We start from the raw sequence: 12,249 nt of genomic DNA on the forward strand, positions 1-12,249 counted from the left end.
TATAACGTTGTTGATTCCTCTGTATGGGATGCATTTCTTTTTTTTGCGTTCTTTTATTATGTTTCGCCTAAGAGTTTGACCTGGTGGACGTGTATAAATCCCTGTAATCATCAACTCTATACGTTCATGTTGCATCCATTTCGAAATTCGTAACAATTTTTTTTTTCTGACGCATAGGTTTTACAAATTGCTATATCTAACACGGGATATAGCTTTCTCAATAAACATGCATCTTATCTAATAAGAGAAGATTAGAACAAAAACAAACAAATATCGGTGAAGCAAAATAAATAAATTTAACATATAGCAAAATGAAAGCAGTATTGACAAATTTGAAGAGGCACCGATAAGTATGATTACACAAGAAGAATAAAGTTGTAAATATTAGAAAAAGAAGAAAAATATCATCATGACACAATAGAAAAAATATCAATATGGCACAATAGAAAAATATATATCATTATTTTACTAGTATATTCTAAATAAATCAATACAAATCCAGCTACACGAGGTAGGGTGCATGCCTGCAGACAACCTCCCTATCTCTTGTGAAAAAGAAAAATAAAACCGTAAAAAAGAACGCGAAGAATAACTGAGCCTTCTATATGGAAATAGCACCTCCTCAGCTAAAAAATGAAAGAAGTAAATGAGATCAAAGCTTCAACTTAAACTTGCAGCTGCTTGATTTGATGCTAATCTTATTGCTCGCACTCAAACTATTCACCACCAGATTGCACCTGACTCTGAAGGTCATCTTCCACAGCTTGAGGCTTCCAAACTTCACCCTCACCGGCACATCACCTTTAAATAGCAGCGGTATCGTCCCGGTCTGCTGCTGCTGCTGCAACTCTGTAAGGATCTCGCTCCCCAGCTGGGTCTCTCCGGTGAGCGTGACATTCAGCACCGTCGTGTTCCGGTGGCCCTGATAGAACTCTGGGAAGCTCCCATTGCACAGGCTGCTATCCGTATACCACACGCTCAGATAGCTCCCATCCTCATAGTAGATGCCAATCTTCTTGTTTGGATTCCTCGCAGTGACAGTCACGTCGAAGCCGGCCCTCACAGTCATGTTATTGTCCACATCAAATGCTGAGATGCTGAGGCGGTCGACCGAGTACTTCGGTATCTTAGGATCGAAGATGAGGTACAGAATTCCAGCAGTGGCTGCAACAAGGATGATGAGGACGATGATGGTGAGGATGGTCCAGCACAAACACCTGCAGCAGCAGCTCCTCTTCTTCTTGGTTGGTTTTGCATGGGCTACCGGGATGGTGGTGCCTTGCGGCAATGGAGCTCGTTGATCGCCAGCGTCGCGCTTGGCGGACTGCGAGAAGTTGCCTGGTGCTGGGGGAGCTGATGGAGGTGGGGCTTCGACGTCCTCCGGATGAATTCTCTGGTGCTCAGCCATGCCTGAGGCCGAATCTTGGCCACCAAAAAGCTATACGTTGGCTACTATTGTTCTCCTATATGCTTCGGTTCTAACCTGAAGCCCTTGAGATCGATGGGAGGCTCATTTAAGCCCTGTGGACAGGCGCTTATATGGAGGGTTCCTGGATGAAGCCTGGAGGCTTCGGATTCTAGTTTTGTAGGCTGCCATGCTTGACCTTTTGTCCTTCTTTATGTTGTGGTAAGTTGCCGGGTGGTGGAAAATTATTGTGGTTGGTGGGGCCTCTACCTTCCCAGTTCCTTCCACCTAATTCAATCAATTGTTTAACTGAGAGCAAATGCTTTAGCCACAGTTGTGTGGAACGTGTTGTTTTAACAGGGTACGTCGCCCGTGTGTGATCTCAACACGCCAAATACGCCTACCGGAGGACGAAAACAGAGTTGATTTGTTCCCCTTGGAAGCTTCTTTTCTTGCTTGCATTCAAATTAAGCGCCCGATTTGACCGGAAACGGCATCCAAAGTGATTGGAGGCTGCCTCTAAATCGTGGCAGAATACTTGGTAAGAAAAAATTTCCGCCAATGAAATAAAGCTAGAGAGGTTTGGGGGAAAGAAGTTCTGGGTAAATAAACCATCAGTTGCTTGGCAAACTAGTCTTGCTCATCTTGTAGGCCGCAAAGTTTTGTTTTTTTTTTTGGGTCAAATGGTGACGATGGTTTTGTTGATTTGAGTTTCCAAAAGGGATAATTTGCCCTCTCTCTCTCTCTCTCTCTCTCTCTCTCTCTCTCTCTCTCTCTCCAATTTCAGTAGAGAGAATTTGTTTGCAAGCTGAAAACTTGTTTTGACGATTACTTTTGTCAGCATTGTGTCATGAGTGAGATGTTGTTTGCTTGGCCTTGCCAACTTTGATTGAGTTTAGCTTGCTTTCGTTGTTTGGGTTTGGGACTCATCAAACGTCACTACATGCACATATGTTTAAAAAGTCCAATCACTATATTTTACTAGGTTAATTTGTTTATTTAAATTAGGATACTATTTTATTGTCAGAAGTGTGAACGAATTGCGTAGGGACACACATCCGTCTCTGAGCATGGATGCCTTGGACTTGTGATAAAGCGTGTAGTGGAAGTATAGGAAATGGCACATAAATGAGGCCGGAAACAGGGACGAAAAGATCCTTGGAGACTGGATTACTTAACCCCCAGAGAGAGAGAGAGAGAGAGAGAGAGAGAGAGAGAGAGAGATTGGATGCATGAAATTGGTGGGTTTCGTTTTTGGAAATTAGAGCACTAGGTAAAATGCCAAGGTAGTTGTTCCTATTTTATTTCTTTTTCATGTGCTTCCCCATCCTCCAGTCTCTTAGTTTTGTCTAGCCAAATCAAATCCTTTTTTCCAAGCGTTTTTTGAGAACTACATAATATTATACAAATTTTTTTTTGGCATATCGTGCCCAAGATTCTATCAATACTGAATATTAAACTTTTCTTATCCCCGTATCCAACGTAGGGGGATTATATTATACAATATTTAAAACAAATTATAAACCATTCATCATCAAATTATGAACATATCTGTTACATCAATTTAATTTTTTATTAAGATTTGACCTACTCATCACGAGTATGACTTAAGAGGTGAGATAATCTTCATGTTTGATATGAAAGCGAGTAGCCATATCTTGTCCGAAAATCCTAAGACCACTGTGATCCTACCTTGTTCCTAATCAACTTGCAATGGTTGTGACCTACCTGGTTTTGCAAAGACTTCTTCAACTATGAATGCATGACCCCTGAAGTCCGAACTTGGCTGCCCAGCCCTCTTTTTCTGACTCCCATGAGCCACAGGGACAGCTGACCTTCCTTACAGAGGATGAAAGCATGAGGTGGTTCACATGATGACCTATGGTTGTGATTTATAATAGCGCTTTGATGTCGGCAGTGGCTGTTGGGGCTTCTTCTTTGTTTTTTTTTCAGTAGGTGGCATCAGAAAAGCACCAGCCGGATCCAACTTTGGTCACATTCCAAGCACTCTCAGTTCCCCTTTTCCTCAGTGAAAGAAAGCTGCCGCTGAAGGAAGACGAGTGTTTTTGAGTGCTTCTGACCAGTTACAGTACTAAGGGTAGAACATGGCAAATTGGTTTATATTCCTAAGAATCAAATGGAGTAAAACCGCATGATTAACAGTGAAGCACAGAGAATGCATGGATAGCTCATGAAGGCTTTTGATGAAGGGTTTTGATCATTCAGGGAGGCATTAGGTTGGATGTGAGAAGAGCATCATACTGAACGTGCCATGAATTTGCATCATTTCATCACACTGATCCTGATTTCAGCCTGCATGGTACCTAGATAGCTTAGGGTCTGTTTGGATGGTTAAGCTCAAAATTCTGTAGAATTTATGGATTGGGCCAGTACTATCAGCAACAATATGGGATTATAGGTTGGGCTAGGCCTATATTAATAAATATTTAGGATTAGCTTTGGAGTAGGCTAGCCCGAGTCCTATAAGAGAAAAAAAAGATCTGCCTAGCTCAACCTGTAATCCTATGATGTTGCCGGTTGTACTGATTCAATCTATGAATCTTATAGGAGTTGGAGCCCAATCATCTAAATAGATCCTTAAAAATACGTCCAAAAAAGAAATGAAACTTAATAGAAACAAGCAACAAGCCTACTGATAAAAGATTCTGCTCGATATTTATTTTATATTGAAAAATAGATATTTGATGTCACATGTTGTTTTTTTTTTTTTACTACAACGGATGACTTATACAATTCTAGTATGAGTACATCCAAAAAATTCAAAAATGTAGCAAGTCACGAAGCACTCTAGGCAGCTCCCTCTCACTAGTCTAAAGAACTCTCCCAAAATAGTTCGCCATAAAAGAAGCTACCTAGTCTGCAGTTCCATTAGCCTCCCTGTAGATATGTTTGGCTTGGAAGGCAATGTCTCCGCTTGCCATACCCCAAATGTCTCGGAGTAGGGAATGATGGCCATCCATGTCACAAATGCACCTTTGGATCCAGCCGATCATAGTAACTAAGTCACCTTCGAGCAGGATTGTGTTGGCCAGCAGTACATGCCGAGCATGACACAGACCAACCCAAGTTGCTCTCAGCTCCACCCCAGGGATAGAAATGTCGAAGATTGGGCACCCATCGGCTGCCACCACTCTAGATTCCATGCCTCTGATCACAAAATCCGCTCCACCCCTTCTACCACCGCCCAAAACTTATCCATCGAAGTTGACCTTGAGAAAACTTGAGGGTGGGGGCTCCCATGTGATGTACACCGTCCAAGGCACTACAAGAGCAGAGGTAGAGTCCCAGATGTCTCGAGCAGTCAACGGATTGTCCGATGGACCTGCATGGATGATCTCCGTAGCTTGCACTCTTGCCCTCTCCATGACGAACTTTGGTGTAAGACTTTTCTCTCCAAAAATCAGGCATTGCTGGTCAGCCAGATATGGTAAGCAATATATGTTGCCCTAATGGTTACATACCAAGTCTGAGGTGTGTCAGCCTATCATCTAAGCATTTAGGTGGAGTTGGACTAGCACAAAGCATCCAACGGGATATCAACAAGTCTCCACACACTCATGGCTCAATCGCACTAGAATAGAATGTGGTCCACGGTTTCCTCCTCCTTGCATCCAACGCAATGCGGTTGGATGCTTAGTTTGCGTCTACTCAAGACAGACCTCGTCGGTAGCCGACCCCCCAAGTCACCTTCTAAAGGAACAAAGCTACCCTTGAGTCAAGACCAAACCTCCAGATCCAAGGTAGTCCTGCCTCAGATGTTATTCACTCTTAAGAAGGTCGTAGATGTCCCTCACTCTAACTCTAGGACTGCAAGACGTAAACCAAACCCTCACAACCGGACCAGTGCACTCCTAAACCGTCAGCGACTGTTTTTCTCTACAAGGTGCTCTTCAAATAGATGGCCAATTCGGTTGGATCCCACCCTACCTCATCAGGACGGAAGAGATCACTAACTCACAAACCATCCATGGCCTCAACATTGATCATGGTCGGTTAGAGCCTCATCGGAAGAGCATCTACCTAAGGGTCCTTCACAACATCCACGCTGCATCCATCTCCAATCAGCTATCTGGTGTTAGCCAAAACAGTAGAAATATACCTGCAGATTTCCCTCCATATGAAGGAGTACCTCTGACTGCTTTGAACTACAGTTCCACACAAGAATCTTCTTTCTTCAACATGCAATAAAGGACTTTGCTCCTCGTCGCACGAAGTCTCGTTTTCTTGCTCTTCTTGGTGGGTCAACCCACTTCCATCACCCCTTCCCACACTTCCCAAAAGCAGTGCAGCGGATAGGAGCTAGTCCGACTGCCCGCTTGTCGGCCCGCCACCATCGGAGGCCTCCCCGATCGCCAGCACTGCTACCTCCATCGCCAGTCGAAGAGCCGATGCCATCGGGTCTAGGTCTACTGGTCCACCGCCACCAAGAAGGGCAAGAGCCCGAGCAACCTTGGAGATCGGAGAAGGCGAACCCCTCGACGGTGTTAGAGAAGAGCTGGGGGTCGCTGGAACTAGAGGCACAATTGCAGGGTAGATGTTGGTGCATGGGCGAAGGGAGGGGCAGCGGTCGGCTCCTGCTCACCAGGGCCCCTTCCCTCTCTAGTTTTCGACTCGGGTGCCTTGGCACGCTGGGCCCATCCACGTGGGCAGCTCGATCCATGTCACCAGGCTGGCCCGAGTCTGCCGAGCAAAGACCCACTCTCGCTGACCTTATCACTAGGTTCCTGGGCCTCTTATTCAAATAGCCCAGGTTCGCATCTACCATCGCTATCTCTAAGCCAGCTTGCATAGTGCTTGGCCCAACTCAGCTTGAGTCATCAGCCGAGTCGACTAGCTCGTTCAATAGATCGAAGCTCGACCCGGCTTGGCGGCTCCCCTGAGTCTCCCCAGAGCTAGTGCCCAAGTCGGCTCCCTCGCTGGCCTGCTGCTCCGTCGGGGATGATCGTCATTGCGCCACCTTAACCGGCTTCTGCCACCCGTTCGAGTTCGGTAGTGAGCCAAGGAAGCTCGGATGGTTAGGGGGAGCACGGCCATGAGGACGACGATTCCGGGGTTGACTCAATTGTCTTCTTCGGCTGCGGCGGCCCCTTCACAGCCTGTGGTAGTCGGATCTTTGTTGCCGCCAACCAAGGGTCCGAAGATCGGCCTTCGGGCCATCTCATCAGAACTAAAATTTGGCTCGCCGCTGTCCTCGAGTCTCCACTCGTCTCTACCACCATGAGAGCCAGGTACCGCATCCGATCCTATGCATCCCCCTCCTCCGCTGCCAGCTCTGGCGTTGGATACTTGCAATCAACTTCGGCATGCTCGATTTGCCCACATCCGGACCAAACATCGGGGACATTTTCAATCACAATAGGTTGCCATAGGACCTTGGATCTGCCCTTGATCTAGATTTCGGGCAACAGCGGCGTGGTGGCATCGATGACCACCTTAACCCTTGCAATCTGCATCATCCTGTACTGCTCCGTGATGCCTTCGATGACTAGCCGATAACGATGGCAATCTACAAGATAGTTTCTCTCTCTCAGTACTTTACCAAAAGCTTCGACATCCGAATCCACACCACTATCATTTTTTACTGTGTCCAAGCTTGGGACGAAGTCGGGAGCCCATGGTTCTCTAGTTAGTAGCTACCCCGCCACCACCCGGGGCTACTGGCGAGGGCGATGTCCCAGTCGGCCTCCCGTAGCGCCACATTTCGGGCCACCCACTCGCCGGGACCTAAGGCTTCGGACGACCACCACCAAGTTCTCCCAAGCCTTTCTCGAGACTTCAATCTGATTCTTCGGCAGTTTAAAGATTGTCATGAAGTGCCGCCGGAGGTTTTCTACCTCATGCTCTAAGATCCGATGTGCAGCCCATACCTCCATCTTCGCCCAGTGCTGGCTGTCCCCGGCTCCCTCCAGCGGATGAGTCGCCGCCGCCTTGCCCACTCTCTTAAAAACCAAAGGAATCCGACCGCGCACGAATGTTGGTGCGAGCGCTCACCCGAGCGAACTTCCTTCAACGGGAATCACATAGGCATGCCGTTTGAGCGGCGAACCCACCCAACATTGCGACGTGTTACCTGAATAAAGTACTTTACAGCTTCAAATACTATAAATGGGTGTCTCTCAGAATGCTACGCGGTGTCACCTGAAATAATTCGTAACAACAATTAAATTAAAAGGTGACATTATGGAAATTAAAATGATGGATGTTATCAAGGTTTAGCAATGTCACATAACCTAGTGAAATAGGTAGAAACAAGAATAGCAATTTATTTTCTTATATATATATATATATATATAAAACTTCTGGAGGGTGGAGTTGGCGCGATTATAGAAGAGCTCTAATTTGGATATCAACGGTTCAAAATATGAAAATAATCTTTTTGTACGAATCTGATGCATTTAAACTGTCATTTTTATGGATATAACCTTTGCCGAAAATATGAGAGCTGTTCTTTATTCTGACCTCTGAATTTTAGTTGAAGTACACCGAAATTTATTAGGGACTCATCCGGTTCGCGGTCGTCTCGGCTTCGACCCGGCCCCCGGTCGGCCCATTTCTGAAGCATCCCCTTGGTTCGAATTCCGATCTTGTCCGATTAAATCCTCAATTTCTATCTCCACTTCTCAGCCCAAAACTCTCCTCTCTTCTTGTGTTTCCCTCTTGGGATCTCGGTAATCTCTCAAAACCTTCCTCATCCCATGATCTATAACTCATTGCCTTCTTCTCTATTCAAACCTCCCAAACTAATTCCATAGATTTCATACGGCGTTCTTACCCCTTGATAGTGTTGGATTGACAAATAAAAAAAAAGGAAGATTATATATGATTTTTATTGGTCTTATGGTGCTTCATGGCATTAAAGAAGATCAATAAAAAAGAGAGTTTGTAGTCACATGGGAAGTTTGATTTATAGAAAGAAGGATGTTGCATTCATACAAGGTGTTTGTGCAATTGTCTCAAAGGGAAACTGGTCCAATTTGTCGAACACTAATGTCAGTCATGGCTTCACCACCTCGAATGTGAATCAGATTTTACTTCAGCTGTCGGCGGACACTTCAGTCTCATGGGGATTCTTCAAGTGGCTGCAGTCTCTTCCCCATTACCATCACTCCCTCCAGCCCAATTGGACCATGGTCCACCTCCTCACCAAGAACAGGCAGTTCAAAGCTGCACGAGAATTGCTCGAGAGGTTCGCTTTCAAGGATTTTCTCTCATCACCATCAGTGCTGAATGCTTTGCTGAGCAGTTATGAGGATGCTGACTCGAATTCTCAGATCTTAAGTTGGCTCGTAATTATTTACTCGCAGTCAAAGATGACTCAGGATGCAGTTCAGATATTTGAGCAGATGAAAAGCAATGGCTTGAGGCCGGATCCGCATGCTTGCAGTGCTCTCTTGAGTGCACTTGCAAAGGCTAGACTCACTGCCACTGCATGGAAAGTATACAACGAAATGATTTGGATGGGGGTTGTTCCAAATGTCCACATGTTTAATGTTATGATCCATGCTTGTTACAAGTCAGGCGATGTCGAGAAGGCTCAAAATTTGGTGAATAAGATGGAGCGGAGCGGCGTCCGTCCCGATCTGTTCTCTTATAACACATTGATCTCATTGTTTTGCAAGAAGGGAATGCATTATGAGGCTTTGGCTGTTCAGGAGAGAATGGTTAGGGAAGGGATCCATCCAGATATTGTAACTTATAATTCTCTTATTTATGGGTTTTGTAAAGAAGGTAGAATGAGGGAGGCATCAAGGCTTTTTAAAGAAATCAAGGGTGTCATTCCTAACCTTGTAACCTATACCACTCTCATTGATGGCTACTGCAGAGTGAACAACCTTGATGAGGCACTTCGTTTGCGTGAGGAAATGGAGGCTAAAGGGTTGTATCCTGGGGTAGCCACCTATAATTCAATCATTCGTAAGCTGTGCGAAGAAGGAAAAATGAAAGCCGTTAATGATCTTCTGAATGAGATGGACGAGAGGAAGGTCCAACCTGACAACATCACGTGCAATACCTTGATTAATGCTTATTGCAAGAGAGGGAACATGGCCTTTGCATGGAAACTGAGGAGTAAGATGTTGGAATCAGGATTGGCTCTAGACCAGTTTACCTACAAGGCTCTGATCCATGGCTTCTGCAAGGTCCAGGAGTTGGATGAAGCTAAGGAAGTCCTCTTTGATATGCTGGATGCAGGTCAGACCATTCTCTTTTTCTCTAGTATGTTTATTGGTCAAAATTGTTACGTTCTATATCAAGTTATCAACTTTGATTCCTTAGGTAATGTCAACCTGTTGTAGTTTGCTTCTGTTCACATGCTTTACAAATTAGTGATTCTATAATTAAGGCTTGTTGTTTACATTGTCTATTAGAGAATATGAGCAAATACATTATAACCAAGGATAGAGACCAAAAATGTTATTTCTCGTTGAACCTATGTTATTCTGCTGTTCTTTTTTTTTTTTTGGTTTTTTGGGTGCTGCTTGCTCTTGTTGTTTTACAAGCATATATGAGGTAGATCTGTTTTACAAAATGTTATTTCTTGTTGAACCTATACTATTCTGCTGTTCTTTTTTTTTGTTTTGTTTTTTTGGGTGCTGCTTGCTCTTGTTGTTTTACAAGCATATATGAGGTAGATCTGTTTAACAAACATAGAGGAAAAAAATGGCCTTGACAACATGTGATCTATGTCTTATTCAGTGGCTTGCTTATACAATGTTCAAATTGTTCATATTATTCTGTGCCTTCTTACTTCTCTATTTTGGTGATTGTGCTAATGTCCTTAGATAATCCATTTTGCTTCTTGATTACATACAGGATTATCTCCAAATTATAGTACTTACTCATGGCTTGTGGATGGTTACTGCAACCAGAATAATGCAGAGGCAGTGTTAAGGATCCCAGATGAGCTTGCTAAAAGAGGTCTTTCTGTGGATAAGTCAGTGTACAGGGCTTTAATTCGAAGATTTTGTAAGCGGGGATTAGTTGATTTCGCAGAAAGAGTGTTTATTCAGATGCAAGGGAAGGGCTTCTCAGGTGACAGTCTTGTGTATACCACCCTTGCATATGCTTACTTGAGTGCAGGAAAACCAATTGCAGCTTCTGAAATGATAAATGACATGGCTAAGAAGCAACTAGTAATAACCGTGGAGATATACAACTGCCTGAATGCTTCTTATGCCGATGAGAATGGCATCTTAGAGCTGCTTTGGAATCATGCCAGTGAGAGAGGTCTGATTGCAAAGAATGTTTACAAGTTGAGGCAACAGGCCAGGTTAAACTTTTAAAGCAGTCAGAGATACAAGCAGTCCATTTCTAGCAGATATTTTTATATGGTTTTGAGATCATTCAACATTGTTTACAAGTGCAAAATGTTGTTATAATCGTTGGAGCCTCTTCTTTTACCTTGTAAATTAATTGGTCCATAATTCGGTCTATGAGGTAAATCTCTTACTATATGATTTGAACTTTGTTATCCACTAAAAATCCCTTTACTAATTCTCCTGAAATTGCAGGGGACTGGGAAGTATATTCAAACCCGATTTGATCGATTTGCACGTAAACTAAGCTGCATGGTTTAGCATGCTGAAGGCAAATGAAAGTATGACGTAGTTCAAGACTTCAAAAGTGAAGTGTTGATAAATCAAGGCGTTCTGGTAAATGTCCCCTTCACGAAATCTAAACAGCTATTGCCATCTGCATGTCAATTTGTAGTGATGCTGTGACAGTTCCTCAAGTTTTGGCCATATGAACTGGGTTTTATCTGCTACTGCCTTAAATGCCAAATAAATAATTTTTGTTATGGCCGCTGTGGTTTCCCATATTATGTTGACAATTATTATGATTTTTTTTTGAATTCTTGCATGTGATGCAATTTCATTGCATGAGTATGGGATATATATATATCTTACAGATGCTTATTTATTCTTAGGTCCCAGAGCTTGCTCATCCGTTAAGTTGCTGATAAAATGAATACCTGCAAGGCCATTGGACTACTAATAAGTTGTTGTTTAGGATAATGGAATTATCTCAGGTGTCATTACAAGAAAAATTACCACAGCATTTAGGCATGAACTTTACTTTGAGAATTAGATTATGCACCCAATTTGCAGAAACTATGAGCTAGAGCAAGGAACAGATAATATTCTCTGAGCAATGACTATTCAGTTTCTGTCTTTCCCTGGGTGATGAGACCATACATTATTTTAAAAAGAAGATTAGGACATAGAAGAGTTCAATAAGCAGTTAAAATTTAATATGCACTAATTGATCTCTCTGCTCTGATGAATCTCCTGCTGATCTTTTTTTCCTCCGAAAGTTACTTTAAATTCAATAATGGCAGAAACCATGAGTAGAAGTGTTGCTGGAAATTGGACCCGGGGGCAGTCTTCGGTCGAGGAGAGGGAGCGGCGATGAGTTCTCACGGTGGGGCGGCGGTCCGTCGGCGAGCGGCGTCCTCCGTCTGGGGCAGTCGGAGAGAAGGGGCGGCAGGTCCTCCTGGCGAAGCGGCGATCCGTCAGTTGGCGGCGTCCTCCGTCCGGGTGCCTGCACACAAACCGGTGGCCGGGTTTTCCGGCGCCGGCCCTCCGACGCTCAAGTCAGGGAGGGGGCAAATAGTGTAGAAAGGGAGATAAATAATGTCTGTAGAATGTATCAATCTTCCAACCCCCTCCTGAGAGGCCAAGGCTCCCTTTTATAGGCGGGGGTCGGTTTATCTGCGATGTAACAGGGCGAGGCCGTAGTACGGCTCGGCATGTTGTTCAGGTCGGCGCATGGTCAGGCGAATCATTGCTCTGATGTCGGCGGTGAGGGCGTCGTATAACCCGAAC

At 44.4% G+C, this 12,249-nt stretch overlaps 1 protein-coding gene and 1 pseudogene across 2 annotated transcripts; one reads left to right on the forward strand and one right to left on the reverse strand.

The window, feature by feature from the left end:
* Positions 1–435: 435 nt before the first annotated feature.
* LOC103716507 (NDR1/HIN1-like protein 6 pseudogene) lies at positions 436–1,588 on the reverse strand (annotated as a pseudogene). The gene has a single exon (XR_015973895.2). The product of XR_015973895.2 is annotated as an NDR1/HIN1-like protein 6 pseudogene (transcript).
* A 6,110-nt stretch (positions 1,589–7,698) lies between these two features.
* Positions 7,699–11,227, forward strand: LOC103716496 (Tetratricopeptide repeat (TPR)-like superfamily protein). Its single transcript, XM_008804526.6, has 3 exons — positions 7,699–9,616; positions 10,238–10,861; positions 10,936–11,227. Exons 1-2 carry the CDS (start codon positions 8,317–8,319, stop codon positions 10,705–10,707), a joined length of 1,770 nt encoding a protein of 589 aa, XP_008802748.2. The 5' UTR covers positions 7,699–8,316; the 3' UTR covers positions 10,708–10,861; positions 10,936–11,227.
* Positions 11,228–12,249: the final 1,022 nt, after the last annotated feature.

This window comes from Phoenix dactylifera, chromosome 16 (assembly GCF_051530095.1).
Source record: "Phoenix dactylifera cultivar Ajwa chromosome 16, Ajwa_hap1_PhDact_Kaust_v1.1, whole genome shotgun sequence".
Taxonomy (NCBI): domain Eukaryota; kingdom Viridiplantae; phylum Streptophyta; class Magnoliopsida; order Arecales; family Arecaceae; genus Phoenix; species Phoenix dactylifera.